This window comes from Vulpes lagopus, chromosome 1 (assembly GCF_018345385.1).
Source record: "Vulpes lagopus strain Blue_001 chromosome 1, ASM1834538v1, whole genome shotgun sequence".
Lineage (NCBI taxonomy): Eukaryota > Metazoa > Chordata > Mammalia > Carnivora > Canidae > Vulpes > Vulpes lagopus.
The window spans coordinates 121107235-121130960 of NC_054824.1; the positions used below are offsets into that span (position 1 = coordinate 121107235).

General features: G+C 44.7%; 1 protein-coding gene across 6 annotated transcripts in view; it reads right to left on the reverse strand.

Annotated features, from left to right (window-relative positions):
- Nucleotides 1–228: 228 nt before the first annotated feature.
- The window catches only part of TMEM241 (transmembrane protein 241), a 112791-nt gene continuing 89293 nt past the window's right edge, over nt 229–23726 (reverse strand). For 2 of the 6 annotated variants that reach the window (XM_041774245.1, XM_041774232.1), the window contains one exon: nt 1124–2112. In XM_041774245.1, coding sequence (XP_041630179.1) covers nt 1834–2112 — 279 coding nt within the window. In that variant the 3' untranslated portion in view covers nt 1124–1833. Of the gene's footprint in view, nt 1006–1123; nt 2113–8848; nt 8914–20050; nt 20150–23726 lie in introns of those variants that run through there. The other 4 variants (XR_005990689.1, XR_005990685.1, XM_041774254.1 and 1 more) reach the window with 4 other exon arrangements.

Genomic DNA, 23726 nt, shown 5'->3' on the forward strand with positions numbered 1-23726 from the left:
TTAAAAAAATGAAAAATAAAAACAATGGGACCCTGGAATGCCATTAAAAAAATAATCAAACGAAAAAAATTTTAAAATCCTTGGTAGAGATTTTTTTAAGAGGTCTTCCTGGGGCACCTGGCTGGCTCAGTCAGTTAAGTGTCTGCCTTCAGCTCAGGTCATGATCTCAGGGTCCTGGGATTCAATCCTGAGTGGGCTCCCTGCTCAGTGGGGAGTCTGCTTCTCCCTCTTCCCACACCGCTTCCCACTGCTTGTGCTCTGTCTTTCACGCTTTCTCTCAAATAAATAAAAAATAATAATAATAAAATAAAAATTAAAAAAAAAAATCTTAAAGAAAAAAAAAGAACAGATCTCCCGGAAACAGGAGACAGGCCCATTAACTGTGCATGATTCTTTCCAGACTTACGAATCTCCGTTTGCCTGGACGGCACCTGGAAAGACAGGCTTAAGATGACATTTGGTCAGATGCCACTTGCCACAAAAGATGAAGAACTGAGTTTTACAAAGAGGGTTTTGTGGGAGCAGAAGAACAAGGGCAATTTTAAACCCATTTTTCTATTTGATCCTCAGCCTCTATAAAGTTTAACACCTCTGAGGAAGAACAAAAAGCAAACTGAAACTCCATCTGCATAGAGGTCACTCTGAACATCTTTACCTTAAATGACACACAGAGACCAGGAAAAGACCAGGAAATGGACTGAAGGTACTCAAGTTCCAAATCTACTAATCCATTCCCATTTGTTTCATTTTCTGTTTATTTTTTCAATAAATTGGAGAGAATGTGCAGAAAGAATGGCCCCTGACTGAGCTAACTTTACTCTTCCCAGAGCTGAGAATGGACAGGCTGAGTTCCCAGATGCTAAAGATGGTTCTCCATCCATGACGCAGACGTCCAACACCGAAGGCTGGCTTCCTGCCTGGGGAGCAGTGGCTGCAGCTTCACTACCTCCTACATCTCGACATGACCACAACCAACACCCGGCGGGACAATCAGGTATTCAATACCTGTCATCAGCAGAAATATTGGGAGTTACACATTATTCTCTTAAACCTTCATGGTGGGTTCAGAATCAAGTTACTACTTCATGCATATTCATTTCTTTTGACTCCCACACAGGCCAGGTTTAGAGTTTTAATCCAATTTTTATTTTATTTATTTTTATTATTACTTTTTTAATCCAATTTTTAATCTGGGATGAAAAATATACTTCTGTGTTCAATGATTTGAAACCTCCTCTGAGCCATCCGGGAATTAGACGGATTAAAAGCTTTAAGGAATATGAATATAAATGTGTGTGCTTGTGTGTATACATAGGTTCTGTTTGTTTCACTGTCCAGGGAGCATATCCATCAGTAATTATAAAGTTTATTCCCTCTGATGATCATGTAGGAGCAAGTTAACCTAATAGTAGGCAAAAAAAAAAAAGAATGTACGAAGTCAACACAACATGACACACAGCCACAAAAAAGGCTTCAGCACCCACTCTGGAGTGATAGTGTCCTTACTAGTGTTTGCCCCTCATTGCTGCCCCAGCCCCCAGGGGAAGCCCTCCCAAGGAATTTTATCTGCGCTCATAAGCGGGTGAGTGTGGGCTCCAGGCAGCACACGAGAGCAAAGGAAGGACGTCCCCCTGGAAGAGTCTCTAAAGATATAAAACACAACACAACACAAAAAGTGCAGTGAAATACCTTGAGCCCACCACCAGGTGGTCAAAGCAGTTTTTGGCGGCAGGTGTTGAATACGGAGGCCTGTGTGTCAATCAAGTGAGCAGAGTCATCCCCAGGAGGGACCTCCCCATACACATACCCTGCATCTGGGTTTACATGGCGTGGTCAGCAGGGCTCGAGTGAGCCTCTTGAAGCAGGAAGACACAACCCAGTGCATTCTCTGCAGCAGCCAGGAGACCCCCGGAGAGAGCTCTCCTTGATGCCCTGAGAAGTGGGGGCCTCAGTGTCTCTGCTTTCTTCCTCCTGACACATGCGACAGGGAGTTCCAAGGCTCAGGGGCTGCTCACTCCAGCTGGCAGCCTGGGAGTCTACTCTTCCTGCCTTCAGGAGCTCTTCTGCTCCGAGAAAACCAGCAAGGCCTCTCCAAGTCCACCGAGCAGGAGGCTGCAAGAAATAGCAAGAGGTTAGCTTTCTGGTCCCTCGAGTATGGAGGCTGCATACCCATTGAGCTGCCCAGTGCCCACCTGCAGCAGGGCAAGGGGTCCTTCATTCTGTGGAAGGGACCCTCTCATCCCCTGCCTAACCTGCCCTGCTGTCAGGTCGGGCCTGGTGATCCCAAGTAAACGTCAGCTGTGTGGCAGGAGGGGAGAGGGCTGCAAGGTGGGGTTGGAGCCTTTCCCCCTGGGAAGCAGGGGTGGTATCCCACTCATCCTGACCCGGCACAGGAGACTGTACTCCAGCAAATGCTCTGCAGCAGATGCAGAGGGGACAGCGCTTCCCATACAGCTGCTAGGGGGCCTTTTTGCAGAGGAGGCTTGATGACAGGACTACACCATGCAGGTATCCATAATCTTACTGTGACTGAAGTGACAGTCTCTGCACCCTGCTACTTCACTGAGACTAACAGAACAGTTAGAGATGAAAATACTAACGGCAAATCATGAATTTCCCACCGGAGCAGAAAGAAATATAGTCAGCGATTTGAAAATGAAAAGGTAGTGGGAACACTGCAGACGGTGAGAAGGAGGAGTTGACTATTTTAACATGCCTCTAAGTAATTAATAAGATTTTATTTATTTATTTGACAGAGGGGAGATCCAAAGAGCACAAGCAGGGGGAGTGGCAGAGGAAGAGAGCTGAGCAGAGAGCCCAATGCAGGACTCGATCCCAGGACCCTGGGATCATGACCTGAGCTGAAGGCAGGTGCTTAACCGACTGAGCCACCCAGGCATCCCCACATGCCTCACATTTAATACATCCAGAGGTCTGTACATTTTCTATCTTAAACTTCTCAGCAGACAATCTGCTGTCTGAATCCTCAAATTCTTCCCAAAAAGCACTTCTGGGGACTGGGCTGGGCCGTCACTGAAGGATTATGATGGGAGGTCCCTGGTGATGAAATGCTCTGGATCAGAGGTGTCAATGGCCTTTCGGTTCCATGTGTGCCTCCATGTACCCACATGCAGCACGCACACACCTAGGCCGTGGCGTCTTTACGTGTCCGACACACACCCAGGGCACCCAATATATGAGACACACGGTGGCTGTGAACATTGCCAGTGAGAAATGTCACCTATGTGAGTGACTCTGACATAAAGAAAACTTGTACCATTTACCTCATTCAGCACAGGAATGAACTAAGTGTGAGATTACTAAAACAATAAAGTGAGTTCAAACTGGCTCAGGTGTTTACCAGCTACGTGACCCTGTGCATGCTATCCAGCTTTCGTCTCGTCTGTGCCACAGGAGACAGTCACATCCAGCAATCTCTGTGAGGCTGCAAAAGGTATACATGAAGCCATCACCCCCACACTTGGCCTGTAATGGACAAGTGATAAAATATTATCCTATCGGCTAGCTGACTGTCCTCCCAGGGCAGCAGTGTCTTCCTCACTGGCCCTCAGAGCTGGCTTCCTGATGCTGCTTGAAGACTTCACCTGGGGGGCACATCCCACTGCGCAAAGGGTTCAAGCCGGTGTCGATGGGCTTCTGACTCATGGAAGACCCTGGGCACATGGTTCCTCCCTCCAGGGGGAAGTCCTTCCTCAGGCTGACCCAACAGCTGCTTTTTACAACCTTGCCTGTGAGTCCCAGTTCTGCCTTTTAGAACAACAGAGAACAAATCTACTCCCTTCCCCCTGTCAACCCTAGAGAGGGAAAAGCCCCTAAACCACCATCATCTCCTCTCCCTGGTGACTACAGGCCTCTGGGTGAGAGCAGAGGCACTCGTTAGGTAGACAGTCACTGGGGGACGGGGCCAGGAGGGTGTCCCACCCCCCAGGGAGGGGACCAGCTGGGATGGAAAGGTGAGAGCTGAGGGGGATGGATGCCTGGTCTCCAAAGCTCCAAGTTGGAATGTACTTTCTTCTTTGCCCAGAAATACTATGAATAGTGGCAATAAGTCCATAAATTCTCTTTAATGCACATTTAACTCATAATAATGCAACTGAAGTTAGCATTTACATTAGAGGTGAAACAAATGCCCGAGGACCTTCCTAGATCTATAATCATCGTTTAAAGGATTGCTTCTGTAAGAAACTGGGGTCCAAGTTCCAGAAGACCATATGTGGAAACATGACCCATTTGTGCTGGTGCCTGGTCTAATTCAGGGACATCTCTTTGGATGAAAAAGTAACCGAATGGGAAGCCATTCTTTTGGTCCAGAGGCTCAGCCCTGAACAACAGGCTTTTCCTTTTTCACAGATCTTACTGTTCCTTTCAACATCCCTTAAAGAACACACACACACACACACACACACACACACACACGCGTCTTAACACCCCCCACCCCCACCCGCACCCCCCAGGCAAGTTCAGAGTCACTGTAACCTGGCGCATAGGCTGCACGGGCCTTTGGCCTTGGGAGGGGCTTATTTCTGCAAATGTAACGGGGGGCTCAGTCATTTCTGCAGCTTCCAGTAATCCTCCACAGTCACCAGGGAGAAGAATAGGCTACGGGCTGGCTCGTTGCCCCTTCTCCCCCCACGGCCTTAGAACAATGCCGAAGTGTAATAACCTTGCATTTCATCCGCTGGGCTTCGTTAGCTATTTCATGAAACACTAAAGCAGCTTAGTGAATGCTCAGAAGGAAACAAACCTTGGTTCAAGTTTACTGGTAAGAGAGCCAGGGAGGTAAGCTTTGATGTTGTTTTCTAAACAGCAGGAGAAGCTGACACAGGGCGCAGGAATCTTAATAGCATTACAACTATTTAAGTCAGGGCCTCACTGAACTGTTGGCAAATCTTGTAATCCCCATCATTCCTGAAGTCAACACACTTCATGCAACGAAGGCATACGCACCAGATTGTAGACCTTACCCAGCCAGAAACATCCATCACTAGCTTCTCTTTGGGGTGGGGGTGGGGTGGGGTTTCAGGGTCCCTCCAGTCTTTGCCCATCAGAAGAGGCCTCAACTGTACATTCATTACTGTGCTCATTCAAGCACCTACTGACCCCATGAGATGGGGCAGAGCCTGTACCCTTTTCTGGCTGGGGGCCCAGCACTACTGCAGTGCCTAATAAATATTTTTTTCCATGAATGATGATGAATTCTTATCCTTGCTCCTCTTGCTCCCATCCATGTTCCAAACTATTTTGGCTTTTTTTCTTTTCCACGAAAAGCTATTTGCCTAATGTGCCACTCCCTTGCTGAGCGGGACAGTTCACAATCTGATAAATTACTCTGTGTGGAGAGGTAATGAGGGACAGTTCTCTAGAAGGCCCTTCTTAGCATTTTAGAGTTTTTGCATTTTTTAACGAAAATGGAAAACTGATCAATTTCCATCACTGTGATCCTAGCTGCACTCTGGGGTGTGTTGCGGGGAGTAGTACTTCCTTCAACCCTGAATTCACTCTTCCTATAAAGAGGCTTGGGCAGTCTCTGTGCAGTGTCTGAAAATAAAGGCAGAAGACATCCTGTGTGGGAGGCTTGTGCTAAGATCCAGCATGTTGGTAACTCATGATCAATGGCGGGCTCCGTGAACGATCAGCAAAGGCAAAGGCGAGAAGGGATCACAGAATCCTCAGAACAAAGAGGTTGTGTTTGGATTATTTGTTTTCTCTTCTTGTATCTAAATACTTGCAAAGGTAAGAGTCTCTCCTACAGTAAAAAGGATTCAAAGAAGGGGCACCCACAACTAATTCTACTCAACAGGGACATTGCTCACGGTTCAGAATTTTCTCTTTTGTATGTGTTGGATCCGCTTTGCTGAAATTCTGGAATAGAGGAGTACATATTGATATATAGCATGAAACTGTTGGTTAAAAGTGAATACTTACATATTCATCTGGGTATTTAAATTCTGGGCTTGCAACAGATTGTTTTTATAATAAAAACAAGATAATTTGTCGGATAAGAGCAATTGCTTTTAAGAAAAGACTTTAAAAAGTTGACCAACATTGGTACTTAGGTTTATAATTTTTCTCGGTATGGGATGTAGAAGACTGGCCACTCATTTATTCAGTCCTTAGGGCTAGGCAGTGAGCCACACAAGTACATGAGTGTGGTTCCCCTCCTGGAGGAGCTCACAGCCACAGGAAAATGGGGTGTGCACATCTACCTGTCACTTAGCATGGTGTGTGCTACACACAGAGAGGGTGGGAGGGGCTTCTGAGAACCAGACACACAGGCTGACCAAATCTCTAACTCAGGAGATAAGCAAGTTGCTAAGTCTTGCCGAAATTTTAAATGGCATTTTCTCCACTAACCACTGCAAACCTTTACATCCCTGATTCCCAACTGGGGTAGTTCTGCTCCCAAAGGGAGCAGGTGCTATTGGCATCCAGTGGGATAGGGCTCAGGTTTGCATCTAATAACCCTACAAGGCATAGGACAACCCCCCTACAACAAATTATCTGGCCCCAAATATCAACAGTGCTGAGGTGAAAAACCCTACTTCAGATGATGATGTTTCGTGCAGCTAAGCTGCTGGCCAACCCCCCCCAAAACCCCAAAAGGTAGATAATGACACATCATGCACTCATTTCCTGGATGGTTGACCTCGCTGGGGCCACCCACTGTGTCTGTAGCCTCAGAGCCCACCAAACACCTTTTGTGAAATGAATGAATATATGTGCAAAGGGAGGCTCTCAGACGTAGCTGATACAGGGTCGTCTGGTCTCAGCCGGCCTGGTGTGGTGGAGGCTGCGCTGACTTCAAGAGTCCATGTCCTTGTAAGGGGGCAGTCTCTATTCCAGCAGCTGGGGCCATGTGGAAGTACAGGCCCAAAGTAGCCATTGTTCCATATTTTCAAAAGAATCTGGAAACCTGGACCTTTATGGGGAAATCACCTGACTTCTCAACGTCATCCAATTTAAAATTTGCAAACCAAACAAGAAACGACGATACAGGCAAACACAGGAGGTCCCAACAAAACAGTTCTGCAGTCCCTGCCCTTTGTGACTTCTGATCAGTTCTAAGCTCCCGCAAGACAGAGGGCAGCCCTGCCGGCGCCCAGGCTCTGAGAGCCGGTCAGCCAGGCTCAGCTTGAGCACACCAGTCTGTGGACAGTGCAGACTAGTTCTGTGCAAAAGACAGGAAATCTGAAATACAGCCTGACACTCCTCCTCTGGTGGTTCACTTTGTGGTTGGAAAATTCTTTGGGGCTGAAAACACACCATCCTTAAACTCAAGAGTTCTCAAAAATCAGGAAATTCCAAAGTCAAGGTTCCTTTTGCAATAATCACACATGCTGTTTCCTTGATTTGGGTACACACAGGCTTTCTTTCCATTTTGTTCAGGGCATACCCATCAAGTTCACAGGACATGAAAGAGCCTGCAGGCTTGGCCTCTTACAGACTGCTGCTGTGATAGTCAGCCTTAGCATTTCCTCCCTGCTGGAGGAATCTCACTCCTCTATTTCTCACACTCGGCTCAACACCTGGGTTTTTAAAATTCATTCTGAAATTCTGTACAAAATACAGTAGTCGGAAGTTTACTTGTGAGAAAGAAAAACACCATCAAGAATTTAGACTACTGCTATGTAGGTGAAGACACTGACATTTGGGGACAAGTCTCAAGAATGTATCAGGATATCTTGGCAGCTGGGCTTCTGGACGTCACCCACTGTGGGCGTCATGCCTTCCTGGAAGGACAGGTGCAGGGGAAGAAGGGGGGAGCATGGAATTAGCTCCCTTCCCAACAGACGCAGCTCCGGTTCCAAATCACCAACACTCACCATTGGCACCTCCTGCCTCTCTATCCTTCCTGGTCTTCCCAGGGCCAGAAGGCCCAAATCCTCTTCTACCCGCAGCCTTGCTAAGCCTCTCTCTTCTGCATAAGGTCCAGTTCAAGCCAGTTCCAAAGCCTTCTTGATGGTCCATCCTCTCTCCTTCCTTCAGCCCTCACATTTGCTGTGCATTCAAACCATGACTGTCTTACCCCACAAATTGTCTTTATGATTTCCCTGCCCTTTCCCCTCCCTGAGCGCTGACATGTCTTTGCATGCAGCAGTCACACAATAAATACTTTTAGCTAACGGACAGAATTATAGTTTATGGTATTAACTAAGACAATGAGATCTTTTTTCTATAATCATTCCACTGGACATTCTGAGTTCACCATGTCAGACCCTCAACAAGAAATAGAGCTGTCTTGTCCTGAGTAATGCTCCTTCTGTGTTGCTGTCGAATTATCTAGAAGTTCTTTATAGATGATCATACTGGGGGGAGAAGAACACAAGGACAATTTCTCTTATATCTCCATTATGACCCACTTCTACCTAGACACTGTCTATACTGTGGGTAAATCCTTGGTGTTTGCCAAGTCAGGTTTAAGGAGGAACAGTAAGGTTATGGGGTCTCGGGCACACACAGGTCTGGTTTTGAATCCTTGTCTAGTCATAGTAGCTATAAAATCCTGGAAACATCACATAATATATATAAAACTAGTAGTTCACCAACAGTGCTTATGCTTGTGTAGATAAGTGGCTGAAAGGTGTGTGGGTGATGTTCTATTTCTTAATCTGGATGCTGGTTATAGTAGGTTCAGTATAATCAGTTTGTGAAAATTCATCAAGTTGCATATTCATGACATATGCACTTCTCAGAATGTATATTTACAGGTCAATAAAATATATATCCCCAAAACCCATTCTTCAACATTTAAGAGGGAAAAAAAATAGTATCCTGATAAAACCCAAACAATGAATTTGCTTTTCCTCTCTCTGTGCCAAAGACTTACCATCCCACCATTGCACTGGTCAGGATCATATCAAACAGCAATACTGACAAGCCAGCTGTGATGACCTGCAGAAATAATTTCAACAAAAGGGCATCAGAGCAGCAGGACTTCGGTAACCTTCTCCAGAGCCCTTGTTTACAAGCTGAATTCATGTTAGTTCAGATTCCAGACGTCACTTGTTTTTACTTCATGTCCTTTTCCCCACACACTTGCTAGGCCCCTGTATTTAGTGCTTCCTCTGAGCTAAGCATTTGGTGGAGAAAATGCTAAGTCCTAGTCTATTTGGGAGGTGAATATCTTCATAGAAACACTTAACTTACAAACTCTTCAAAAGAGGAGGCACACAGCCAGCATCTCACCCATCTCTCTCTAGGGCAGGCGGAGAATAAGAATATTCCATCTTGTCTTTATGTGCATAAATAATCCCCAAGCCCAGTTCTGCTCATTGATCTGTTCCCACATCCTCCAAATAAAAACTTAGCTGCCACCTTGCCTTTGCTCACAGCACCATCTCTCCCCCTGTCCCAATGCCCCTGTTTTTCTGGCCCATGATATAAGTTCTAAGAAACCAGGTGCTGCCTGGGGGAGGGAACAATTAAATCATTAATTAATTATTTGCAGGGGCACCTGGCTGGCTCAGTTAGAGGAGCGTGTGACTCTTGATCTCAGGGTCATGAGCGTGTGACTCTTGATCTCAGGGTCATGAGTTTGAGCCTCACGTTGGGTGCCGAGATTACTAAAAAAATAAATAAATTTTAAAAAATTATTTGCAAATACCTAGAAGCCAAAAGAGGGAAGAGGTTATCCCTGCATCTCTCAGAGCTAGAAATGACAGAAAAGTCTCTTAGGAATGGCATTAAAGGGACTCACACTCCCATAGTATCACTAAACGGTTGGCATAAAGAGTGTGTGTGAACCAAAGACCCAACTCTGTCACCACTTGGAATGCCCGCTCAGGAAAAGATGTTTTTTTCCCCAGAATTCTGTATTCTAAAATGCGAGTTGGCTTCCATTGGGAAGGTGAGCCTAAGGACGTGCTTTCTTGCAGTGAGAAGGAGCAGGGGGTCATCATGGAATGGGTCCCTCAGGCTGGACACCCTGGAAATGTGAAATGCCACCTCACTCAAGGGGACTCATGCTGTCCTAGAGGCCTCTCTTAGGGTCTCCAAGCTGGGAATCAGGCAGCAAGCAGGTGGCCAGAAGGAAGGAGTACATTTAATGAGTCTCACCCTCATTCATTTACCATTTCAAAAAAAAGTCTGCAAATATTTTTTTTTTTAAAGTCTGCAAATATAAACCAGGAACCTTCAGTACAGAAACTCTGTGAGGCTGTAGAACCTGTGTAATTTACCCACTTGAGGTCCCTCTCTCTTTGCTTCTTTTACTGATTTACAGCAAAAAAACATGACAGCAAAACAGACCTGTGTTTTCTTCAGGAACAAGAATGAGGTGGCAACCAGGTCAGTGAGACAATTGCAAAGCAAAACCCAAAGAACGTGCATGGAGAAAGAGGTTTATCAAAGTGCTGGGGATAGGGGTGGGGGGCAGGTATCTTCAACAACAGGGTGAGTGGCAGCTGTTCTTCTCCTATCCTCCCCCATTTCGTTTAACATTATACTTAGGACCTTCGCATCTATGGTCGTAACTGAAGGGATCTCAAAATTTTATTAGCTTTCCATGCAACTGTCGAGTTTTGGGAACAAGGTTATACCGACCACATCAAGTTAGTGCATCCGCTTCTCTGCTTACCTTCCTAATAAAGGATGAAGGTGATCTTTACTGAGGATGTTAACTCTGACTTGAATGCTTTGGACCTGGATGGACCTTCTAGTTGGGTCTGGCCTTTAACAGCCACTGTCTTAACCAAATCTTCCATTTTCCTTGATTCAAGTCTGTCATTTTCACTTTTTCCAAAAACATGTTTCATCTAGGTTTTCTAATTCATTCACATTTCACTATTTGGAAAGCAATACTATTTTTTCTCATTTGCACCCATGTTTGTTACCTTATGTTTTATTCTTATTTTATTGTCATTTTCTTTTTTATTTTTCCTTCCTTAGTCTTAACCAAAGTTAAGTTTGTTAATCCCTCTTTACTTTTGCTGCTTCTTGGATATTTCCTGGGATGGAGCCAATGGGGATTTCTTAGAACCGCTGAAATAGGCTCGGTTCTGATGGATGGCCGTGATGTTGGCAGCTTGGCGCAACGGAACACCTCACTAAATTGATGAAGGGTTCAACTGGCCTTTCCTCATTCTTCACCATTGTTTTTAGGCCCTTTGCCCCTTTATACCAGCTTTTCAAGGCCTTCTCTGATGGACTCATGCCTTATTCTCTGATTGAATCTCTCCACAGCTTCCATCTAGCATGTGAGGCCCCCCCCACCCACACTCTGGAGTCCTCACAGCCTGGGACGCGTGCCTCCCTTCCTCTGTGCACTTCTTTAGCTCAGGACTAATCCTGTCTGCCATGAGATAGACAACTGGCCTGCTTATTCCTATTAACTGCACCTTTTGCCAAGAAAAACACATCTTAAAACTTCCAAACCAGCCCTTACTTGAAAGTAAGATTGGTTTAGGAGCCACACTGGTGCCTTTGCCATGTGCTGCTTCCTGGAAATGTTTGTACAGTCTCTTGCTTTTCTCCTGAGGCACTTTTTCAAACTTTTCTAAAGTTTTATCTCTCAATGAGCACATTTTCTGCTGGCTGAGACACTCACTAAAATTTCACAAATAGGTGTGTCTTACTGCTATAGTGAATGTATAGTGAAGTTGTCTACACTACAGAGCTACTGTGAAGTTCAACGGACCACTTTGTGATCTATTCAGTAGGAACCATTAGGCTTCTATCATAGGCTTCTCTACTTTTTTTTGCTTCCATTGCCAGCTCAAGCAGTCAGCACTAGAGGCATTTTCTCCCTCCCTCCCTCCGTCTCTCTCTCTCTCTCTCTCTCTCTCTCACACACACACACACACACACACACACACACACACTCACTCACTCACCAAAGCTCTGCCTCTTCACAAAAGTCATTGCTGAAGATGGGATTAGTAGCAGCCAGCAACGCCTCACCGAGAGGCAGACACTGGGCAGTCAGCCAGGCCAACTTGCCCACTAAGTGACTTGCACCCACACACCAACCTCACCATGTGTGAGGTTCAAATTCATGCCTCAGCAAAGTGAAAGATTTCTATATGCCATGGGCCATCAAGGCCGCTCAAGAATCCTTCAAAGTGGGAATGATACACCTGCTCATGACAAGGGTCCATTCCACTTCCAGTTCCACCAAGGAACAAACAAAAGCCAGAAGTAGCTGAGGGTGCATGTATGAGTGCAGAGTGTCCTACACGTGGTTACCTAGGGGAAGGATCTGAGAGGTGGAAGGGACTCCCCAAGATCAGGGGTGGGGGACCTGTGGCCAAGAGATAGAGGCTCCAGGGGCCTGGGACCTCAGAGCAGTGAGGAGTAGAACCAACGCCCTGCCTCCCAGGTCAGCCTTCTCTCACAGCCAAAAACAAGAAAGGGCCCACCCACATCACCTCCATACGGCTTTCTTTTTTTTTAAGATTTTATTTTTTAAGTAATCTCTATGCCTAATGTGGGGCTTGCATTTACAACCCTGAGATCAAGAGTCACATGCTCTACTGACTGAGCCAGCCAGGCACCCCTCCATACAGTTTTCTTGGAAAAAAAAAAAAAAGAATCCACTAAAAGCAGGGACTCCCAACAGATATTTGCAAACCCATGTTCATAGCAGTATTATTCACAATAGCCCAAATTTGGAAGCAACCCAAGTATCCATCAATGGATGAACGCACAGGCAAAATGTGGTGCATAATTATTTAGCCTTTGAAAGGAAGGCAATTTGGACACAAGAACTCTAAAGACATTATACTAGGCGAAATAAGCCAGATACAGAAGGACAAATATTGTAGCGTTCCACTTACATGAGGTACCTAGAGTAGTCACAGTTATAGAGACAGAAAGTAGAATGGAGGTGACCAGACCCTGGGCTGGAGGGGGGTGGAGAGGGGGGAGACTGGGAGTGGGGAGTTAGTGTTAACGGGGACAGGGTTTCAGCTTTAGATGATGAAAAAGTTCAGGGTACAGATGTCAGTAAACGTGTAAACTTTTTTTTAACCCTTTAAAACAGCTAAAATCTGCTCTAGACTTCGAATTACTCTTGGCACTTGCCATTCAAGAGACTTCAGTAGCAACCATTCCTAGCAATTGTTGTTCCTGCTTTCAGAAAGCACATTTAAAAACACACATTTTTCCCCATAGAAGAAAGAGTCCTGTGGTCTGAGGAATGTCTCCGTCGCACACTCAGATCTGAACAACAAACACCAGGACCAGCCGCGGGCTGAGAGATGCCAACAACAGCAGAGCTCAATACATTGTGTCGGGCAGCGGGGCTTTGAACTTCCTGGCTTTGTCCACGGATGTCACAACCTCTGTGTTATTGAAGCAGATTTTGGTATTTAAAGCACATCAGGCTTGTTTTTTAAACATTCATTTCGATCCTAAGACAAATTTTCTGTTTGTCTAAGGGAAGAAGAAAGGGGAATGGTTGTTGGTGGGAACCTGCCAGACAGTCATGCATTTGGGGTGAGGGGGGGATCAGAGTCAGGCTTGGTGTTTGTTATTGCTTTGCTGTTGTTGCTTAAATACATACGACTTAAGAAGAAAGGGATGGATCGCAGCACATAGAAAAGGCCCGAACCTCCTGCTTAAGCTACTTGTAGTGTTCCAAACACGGTTTTAGACCGTCATGTTTGCTCAACAAAGTCCCTCTGCCTGGAACAGTTTCACAGGCCTCCACAGACAATTCCTGCTCACTTTTTGAAAATCCATCTCTAGAAATCTTTTACAGCTTTTAATTAAGATTTATTTATTTTAGAGGGGGGGTGAGCATTCACACGAGCGTGAGTGGGGAAGGGTGCAGGGAGAGGGGGAGAGAGAGAATCCTCAAGTAGACTCTCCACTGAGTGCGGAGCTGAAACAGGGCTCGATCCCAGGACTCTGAGATCATGACTTGAGTCAGAGTCAGGAGCTGGATGCTTAACCGACTGAGCCACCCAGGCGCCCCTAAAAACTTTTTTGAACCTGCCCTTCACTCCTTCCACACATCTGAGTGGATCAGGCACCTTTTCCAGTCGCTTCCATACCCCTTGGCACTGCACACACCAAACTATGGAAATGTGTGGTCTCCCCAACCAGGCGGGCACCGTTCATCTTTGTATGTTGAGGATCTACCAACAGAGACCTACATATGGTAAGTGGCTGATACATTTTCCAGAACTCAGTGAGTTATCCAAGCTGATAAGTCATAATCTTGTTTATTTTTATTTTTTATATTTTTTGTATTTAAATTCAATTAATTGATATATAGTATATTATTAGTTTAAGAGGTAGAGGTCAGTCAGTTCATCAGTTTTATAGAATACCCAGTGTTCCTTACATCCTGTGCCTTTTTTAAAAAAATATTTTATTTATTTATTTATTTATGAGAGACACACACACACACACACACACACACAGAGGCAGAGACACAGGCAGAGGGAGAAGCAGGCTCCATGCAGGGAGCCCAACATGGGACTCGATCCCGGGTCTCCAGGATCACGCCCTGGGCTGAAGAGGGCACTAAACTGCTGAGCCACCTGGGCTGCCCACCCTGCCCCCTCCTTAATGTCCATGCCACCCCATCCATCCCCTCCAGCAACACTCTGTTTCCTATGATTAAGAGTCTCTTATGGTTTGTCTCTGATTTTGTCTTGTTTTATTTTTTCCTCTCTTCCCCTATGATCCTCTGTTCTGTTTCTTAAATTCCACATATGAGTGAGATCATATGATAATTTGGGAGACACTCTTGTTTATTTTTAAATCCCTTTTCATATATTAGGGGCAGTTGGAACCCAGACTGGAGACACTCTCTGATCCTCATCTCTGCTTCTTTGCCCAGTTACCTCCAAGAGTCTAGAAAGAGCTCTGCGGGGGAGGATTTGCAACTAGCTCACTCAGGTTCCAAGACCAAAAATACCGGGAAAGATTCTGATTGTCTCCTGGACCAACTGACCATGGCCGGGGTGGGAGTGGGGGTGGGGTGGACAGAATAATGAAAGAAGGTGGAAGTTCACCCTTGAACTTCATAGTTGGAATGAAGGATGGAACATTTTCTTGGAGGAAAGAGGGAAAGTGCTGGGCACGCAGAAGAACAGATGTCTTGCATGCCCTTGCCACCAACACCACCTGGGAGTCTGCAGGAAATGCAGAATATTAGGCCTCACCCCAGACCTACTGAACAACATGTACATTTGAACAGAGAGCCAGGTGACTTGTTTTCATATTCAAACGTGGAGTTCTGCATTACACTCTTCAACTCCAGCGCTGGCTCAAGAACTACTCTGTCCAGCTGGTACAGGACTGCTTGGCACTGCTACATCTCCAAGGAAAGGCAGGCTGTAACTGCTCTTAGACCCATCCAGTATGTTAATAATTTCACACATTTTTTTCAGTCCAATAAAAACTTTCTTTTCACCGATTTCAATTTTGTGTTGAAATTCTCCAATCATTTTATTCATGTTTTCTTTTTTTTTTTTTTTTTCATGTTTTCTTTAACATAGTATCCACAGTCATCTTGAAGTTACTGTTCGCTCCAACATCTGGATTATTTGTAGCTCCCTTCCTATGGTTTTTTTCCCCACTTGATTATTAGTCAGGTTTCCCGCCTCCTCACTTGTCTATAACTTTGTGTCTTGGACAGTGTGTAAAGGAACTGTAGAGGCTCCAGATGACTGCTTCCACCAGGAAGTGGTGTCCTCTTTTCTAGGATGAGGGCTCAATCCAATGAGGTGGGCTGAAGCTCTCCTAAGGCTCTACTTTATATAGTCCTTCAGGGATGGCCCACTAAGATTTGCGTTTAAGAACTTGGGGGATCTCTATCTCCTGGTCCCTGAAAGTACTGCCTTTCAGAAATTCTGGCCTTAGCATTTGAGCTTCCCATCCCACATAGGTTCAAAACCCAGCAACTGTCTTTAGGGGAAGACTTACCGTATTATTTGCTATGGGCTCCTACTTCTAGCAGAATTTTGTCTCATAAGCACCCCAATACCATGAGAGTTTTCACTTTGCCTTTCTGGGCCAGCCTGCAGCCTCCTGAGCTGATCCAAAACTCAGCAAATGGCTCATGGGAATACTGGACTTGCCTTTGGGGGGTCCTCTAGTTTCCAATCCATCACACCAATTCCATGACTGCAAATGCTCTGCTAGTTTCCCTTTCCCATAGAATATGTCCTCTTCTTGGGCCAAGTCAGATCCTTATCCCCCACCCAGAATCAGCAAGTATCCTCCCCCTCCCCAACTACCTTGAAGAAAAGAGCTTGTACTTCTCAGTATACCTAGGAAGAGTCCTTCCTTCTCTGAAAATTTATTTACTGGGGCTCTCATTGCTTTCATTGGTCTCTGATTTCCTTTTCTTTTTTAAGTAGGCTGTATGCCTGGTGTGGAACCCAACACAGGGCTTGAACTCACGACCCTGAGATCAAGACCCGAACTGAGATCAAGAGTCAGATGCTTAACCACCTGAGCGTCCCAGGCACCCCTCTGATTTCCTTAAAAAACATGATTTTTGCAATTCATTTGCTTCCCCCCCTAGTTGTTTCAGTTGAATGCTGGCCTGTCACAATGTACAACATTCTACTCTGAAGTAAAAGGTTTCCATTTATTATATAGGTAAGAAAACTGAGACCCAGAGAAATGGTAAGCTACTGGTTTTCAAACGAAGCTTGGCTAACCACTATTTCCCTAGAGCCTCTTTGGATGGCATGGTAAGGCAAGGTGGGGAGGCTTTATCTGACTTCTTCTGAACATTTTCCTGATCAGTGACAATCTCATTAACTCATTCATTATAATTTTAATTACCTTTGTTCTTTTATCATAGCCTAGGATCATATATATGTGTATATGCATATATACATATACTTGGATCATATATATATATGATATATCATATACACACACACACACACACACACACACACACACACACACACACACAATCAGCCTGGGGCAACAGGACTTGCTCAAAGGCACAATCACTTTCTCTTCAGATAGTTTCAGGTATGATGCAATTGATGAGGATTAATTAGGCAGCTGGTGGTGAGAGAACATTAAGGTTCTTCCTCATGATTCTCTCTGCCCATGGGGGGAGGAAACTCTTCTGCCTCCTGGCTTTTTATTCTCATCCAAGTTCACTCTGATGGGAAGACCTACTCATCTTGCTATATGTTTACTGAGGCTCATTACACTAGTTAGTGGGATTCTAGTACTTTACACACAAACCCCAGACTCTACATGGTATCTCTTGTCACTTGAATCCATGCATAAAATTCCCTGGAGTCTGTCTCCACTTGTTGGCGGTGGGGATGGAAGATGGGGTGGAAACCATGCCTCCTATAAGGAGCAGAAAGCCTTAAGTCTCTAAACATTTTCAACATTTCATTGAGCTTAACATTTTCAGCTCAACTTTATTTCCCCACTTGCCCACTATTCCTTGTGTGTGTATTCTCTTAGTCTACATCCCAAAAAGGGAAGAGTGGGCAGCAGAGTTTAAGTATCAAAACTTTGAACTTTCCAACACACACTATGTACTGAAAAGACCCATGTGTCTTGTCATACCATCCAATACTAGTCCTTTGGTTATAACTTCAAATATCTGTAGCCCTTTGGACATTTTTTTCTCTTGGACTTGCAACTTCCTGGCACAGTTTTACAAGGTACTAGCTCTTCCCCAGGCTGGGTGTCAGACTTTTCTCTTCAGTATTCACATTTCTCAAGTGGCCAGGTTAATATGTGCACCGATGTGTTTCCTGGCACCTTTGGAGGGTTTTGTTTATCCTTTTCTCTTCATGGGCATTCCACTTCAGCTCATCCTAAAATACCTGGTTTATCTGATTTCCTATCATATACTTATTTTTTAAGTAAAGAGGCTGTAAATATGCCAAGTACTGCTTCTTTGCCAAGCAGTATAAAGAGCAAAATAATGCTGTCATCCTTAGAATATCCGATTGTTGAAGATGAATGGAGAATCTGAGACTACCCTAACTTTGTCTCAGACTCAATTCAGAGACAGCTTGGTGTGGAGTCAATAGATTCTTCATCCTGGTACTTTTTTCTCAACATTCTCAGTTTCATTTTATTCAGTAAATGTACTCGTCTACTGACAGACTTACTTTTAAAATGACTGCTTTCTGCCAAAGTTATTTTTAAAATTTTGTCCTGCTGATTGAGAAGTTCTATGTCTCCCAAGCTAAACAGTGCTCTGTGCTTCTGGAAAGGAAGGGATGTGGCTAAGGTGTTTAATTTTCTGAGTTGTTTGGATTCACTCAAAGGATAGATCTAATCTCTGCAGTTTATTTTTAGAAATGAAATAAATTTAAGCTCAAAGGAGCTTTAAAGAAAGGCACCATAATTATATTTACTCCAAGGCCTGAGGATGTTTTCATCTCCTTTTGATATAAGTTCAATTCATACTATTGTTATCCTTAGTAATAATGGAGGGAAAGAACAGATTTGCCAGAAGATATACATCAAGACCTCCTTGCAGTGTTTAAAGAAACATAGTGCCCATTTGGTAAAAACTCTTTGCAGCTTTAAACCTGCCTCCTTCCTTAAGCCCAACAATTCCTGGAGAAGTATCAGTTGGGAGAAGTGAGGCCATGATGTCACGGGCTGTGTCCTGGTTCCAGGTCTGGTCACACTCAGTTTTGCAAGACCTGAGAGTGAGAATTCCTGAGGTATGCACAAAGCTTGCGCAAGAGTCATCCCAACAGCTCAATTCCGCTTGAGGGATTTACACAAACCACGAAGGCTTTCAGCTCTTGCTGTAAGCTTGGCACACACTGAAAAAATGTCAGTGAGCTCTTCTGCTATGGACTGAACTATGTCCGCCTCCCCTGTTCATATGTTGAAGCCTAATGTCCAATGTGATCGTATATGGAGCTGGGGCCTTTGGAAGGGAACTGGGGTTGGATGGGGTCATGACAGGGTGGAGTGGGGGGGGTCCTCATGATAGGCTTAGTGACCTTGTAAGAAGAGACCACAGAGCTTGCCCTCTCTCTCCCTCTTTCTCTCTCCCTCTCTCTCTGCTGTGTAAAGACACAGCTTGAAGGTGGCCATCTGCAACCCAAGGAGAGCACTCCCTCCAGACACCAACCCTGCCAGCACCTTCATCACAGACTTGCAGCCTCCAGAACTGTGAAGAATAAATATCTGTTCCTCCAGCCGCCCAGTCAGTGGTATTTTGTAATGGCAGCCCAAGCTGAGACATTATTCCTTGCTCTTTTGGAGAGTTTAAAAAAGTGAAAGTTAAAAAAACAATGACTAACTGTTTCAGAAGCAGCTCTCACCAAATCAGAAGTGAAAAATGAAAAGGGCTTTGAGTTATTGCTGGAATGAAGCAGAGGCTGAATGACATGCACTGCACACCTCCCTAGGCACCAAGGAGGAGAGAGCAACAGGCCAGAACCTGCCCTCACGGAGCCCTGTGTAGGCCAGCTGCTTCTAGAGTCCACCACGAGAGTCGTTTCAATGGAACTTCGAGATGATGCCCGTGTTCATCTTGGACAAATAAGAATTACCCAGAGAGGAAGTTGGGGAAGGGCTTTCGACATAGAAGGAACAGTACCAACAAGTCAGCAAACTCCAAGCCACTGGGTATTGACCAGAGCACAAAGTGTGAGGTGAGTATTGGCCACCCCCCCCCCTTTTTTTTAAGGATTTATTTATTTATTCATGAGAGACACAGATTGAGAGAGAGACAGAGGCAGAGACACAGGCAGAGGGAGAAGCATGCTCCCCACGGGGAGCCTGATGTGGGACTCGATCCCGGATCCCAGGATCACACCCTGGGCTGAAGGCAGGTGAGTAGTGGTCACCCTTAAAGCTGAAAGAAAACCGAGAGAGAGAGAGAGAGACAGAGACAGAGAGAGAAACAATAGCTGGGAACCCCTTTTTCCTAGCAAGGTACTGAAAAAAATCCCATGGAGAATCCTATTCCTAAAGGATGATGGGCAGCTGGTTCTAGGATGACAGGGCACGTGGTTTGATCAGCATGCCAGGGGTGACCTTGGACTGGACCTCAGAAGAGACCATGCCAATCTTGTGGGCATCCATTTTTGCGCCTGTGCCTGTGTCTGATACTTACAGCTGGATTTGTAAGGCCAGCAGTCAGGTAGTCCTGGGTGTCATAGACTCACTGAGGGGCCTCAGGCCAGTTCCCCTCTCTGGATTTAAGTTTTCCCCTCTATAAGAAACAAAGAAATCAGCTATAAAGTATTTCTCAGGAATTCAATTTTAGTCTTTCACTTAAAACATTTTTTTTAAGGGGATGAGGAATTTTATTTATTCCCTGACTTGTTCCAGTAAGAATTTTCAAGAAGCTTAAAAATATAGTGGTTACAGACAAAATATGTTGATTAAAAGTAGATAAGAGCAATGAAGTGCACATGTGCATCTATGCCTTCATTTCTCTCAGGTATATGCCAGGGGTGGGCCTCCTCCATCGTTACATAGACCTTGTTTAGCTGTAGTGTTTTCCAAATTTATTAGTTTTTTAAATTTTATTTTTAAGATTTTATTTATTTATTTGACAGAGAGAGAGCACAAGCAGGAGGAAGAGGCAGAGGGAGAGGAAGAAGCAGACTCCTTGCTGAGCAGGGAGCCCGATGCAGGGTCCATCCTAGGACTCTGGGATCATGACCTGAGCTGAAGGCAGATATTTAACCAACTGAGCCACCCAGGCACCCCCTAGCTGTAGTATTTTCTAAGCTAGAAATGTTATTCTGCATCCTCACCAAAACTTGGTATTGTCAGTTTCTATAACTTTAGCCAATCTGAGGGGTGTGTGGTTCCAAATCATATTTGATACCACTTCTGTCTCAATTCCCCATTCTCTTACACCTAACCTAGTACAGGCCAAAAGCCTCAATTTCCCTACAGAAGACCCTATCCAACAATCTTTAGGGCTGATACTTCTTTTTCTCTTCTTCAATTTTTTAATAAACACCTGTGTAGAACTTCCAAAATGATTAACTAGGTTCTCTGGGTTACTTGAAAAATTGAAAAAAGCACTTTGTAACCTATGGTGTCACTTGGATCTGGACATTTTAAATTTCTCTCAATACTAGAATGGCAAAATAGAACTAAGCAGAAATAAAGGCTATCAACCCAGATCAGCAGCTCTCAAATTGTAGCTGAACCCCACATGCAAACAGCACTTCAAACATTTCTCCATCTGCGAAGAAAAGGCTCATTCTTTTTAAGTAATAACACACTAGCAAATGTAAAATGCTCAACACACATTACTTCATACAATTCCTGCAACATTTCCATGAAGTCATAACGGTGTTTCCCATTTTACAGATGAGAAAACTGATACATACGGAGGCAAAGTAATCTTTCCAAGGTTACAAGGCTAGAGTGAAATTCTGATCCAGGTCTTTCCGTCTCCCAAGAGCTGGGCTGTCACTAGGCTCTACTGTCTCATCACTCTATAAATCTCTGCTGAATAAACTTGCTGAATATAACATGTTCCAACAGAGCACAGTGAAAAAAATTCTCCAGGGAAAAGAAAACCTCATAAGAAGCATGAGTACTAAAGCCAGGTAGGTTTTACATAATTCGTAGAGTGAACAGTCAACAGCCTGAGACTAAGTTGAAGAAAAGAAGAACCATCACTGACTTCACAGAAGATACATCAGGACGTAACGAGATCCAAGTGGTTCACACTGCCTTACTCAACTCTGATGCTGGGGCAGGGAATACTTTAATGAGGTATCTACTACTGATCTTGGGCTATGGGCTCAGCTCTGGGGGGGTATGAGACGGCACCCACTCCCTCCAGTGCTCTGGAGTGAACTCCTTTTCTAATTTCTCAAGAGTTCTAGCCATCCGTGAAAGACAAAACTGACAAAGCATACGCCAATGAAAGGTGACACCGAATCACTGCCAAACCCCTCCCTCCCAAAGTGCTGAGCTCCCAAATCCTAACAGTTTAAGGCTCACAGAAGGAAGAGTTCTGAACAGCACAGCCAAATATCACAAACATTTGGCAGTTTGGGATAGCAGTGTCAATGATGCTTACAGCTGGATTTGTAAGGTAAAGATCTGTGAGAATGCAGGGCCCCATGTCATGAGAACATCTCTTACGCTCATCTGAAGAAAAACGTTTGTTTTCCTGGAGAAAATCCTTTTGGGGGAGAAAGGGCAGTACAGAGATCATTAACAGGTGATGGGATCCTTGAAACCAAAGTGTTCTAATTCCAAGAAGATAAACCTAACCCACTGTGAAAAAAAAGTAAAATCTTGCTTCTTTTTTGGGGTGTGGGGTGTGGGTGGTAATCACTGTACGAAAGACAAATCAGAGACTTAAAAACAATGGCCCCGAATTCCATTTTCGCTAAAATATACAAGAGGTGCTTTCACAGTCACCAAATTCTTTGCAGTTCAAATTCTGCATCTGGGAAAACATGGACGCTTTATGCATTATTTTGGCATATTTATGGAGATCTGGGCACTTCAGCGGGTGTCAGGGATATAACCTTGAGTAAGATGTGCCCTGCCTTCCTTGGGCTCACAGGATGACACCCAGGTGGCTGGCTGGGAAGGAGTGACCCGATTATTGTGATTTTTCTAATTAGCCTGATGCTTGCCCTTATTTTTCTTCTCCCAACATGGAGGTGAGGGAAAGTGCTGGGTATTTTATTTATCAACTCTTGACTAATCACCTGCCACAATCTGGGCCAAACATTGTGCACACCTGGAAAATTGTGCAGAAAACACCTAAAGCTCCAGGGGATAATGAATGGCCTGAGGTGAGGCAGAAAAGAAACAAGATAGAATTTTCCTTGGACGCGGATGTGACTAGGGGGCTGCACAGGTTGAGCATCTGCCTTCAGCTCAGGTCATGATCCTGGGGTCCTGGGATTGAGTCCCACATCGGGCTCCCCACAGGGAGCCTGCTTCTCCCTCTGCCTGTGCCTCTGTCTCTGTCTCTCTCTCTGTCTCTCATGAATAAATAAATAGAATCTTAAAATAAAATCAACACACACAGTCTAATACTAGTTGTGTCTATATGGTACCAGGTAATTCATTGGTGACTGAAAAAAACTTTTCTTGCTGCATATTTGACTGGCTATTTTAGAATCCTATAAGCTTGCTGAATATAACAACCTGCTGGTATTGAGCTGCCTGGCCTTATAGTCAGACACAATTATAAACAAAAACAACACCACTAAGTCTTTCACATCCACATGTCATTCCTTGCTATCATGCGTCAAAACTCAGCCTTCCCATAATAAATGTCTGCTCCCTCGGATTTCCCAAGAACTGTTTCATTTTATTAGCTTTGATTATGGCAGTTATTCTTTCATGGCACAGCCAACTCAATTCTGCCCACAGCCTGCCCTCTGGTTTGGGCATGTACAGGGGCTGAAGAGCTCTTTGCTGATGACCCTGGGCTCGATTACACCTTGGGAAACTTAGTTTTAGCAACACGGAGAGAGGATATTTTTCTTTTCTTTTTTTTTTTTTTTTTAAGATTTTATTTATTTACTCATGAGAGACACACAGAGAGAGGCAGAGACATAGGCAGAGGGAGAAGCAGGCTCCCTCTGGGGAGCCCGATGTGGGACTCCATCCCAGGACCCCAGGATCACAACCTGAGCCACCCAGGTGCCCCGAGAGATCTTTAGAAGGAGACAATAAATGGCACACTCAAAGAAAGGCATGTGTGCATTACAAGAACATTACTGGGGGCTGTGGGAGGTACTTGATGAGGTACATGCAGAATTCCTTTTCATAGAGAACACCTTTCTCTATGT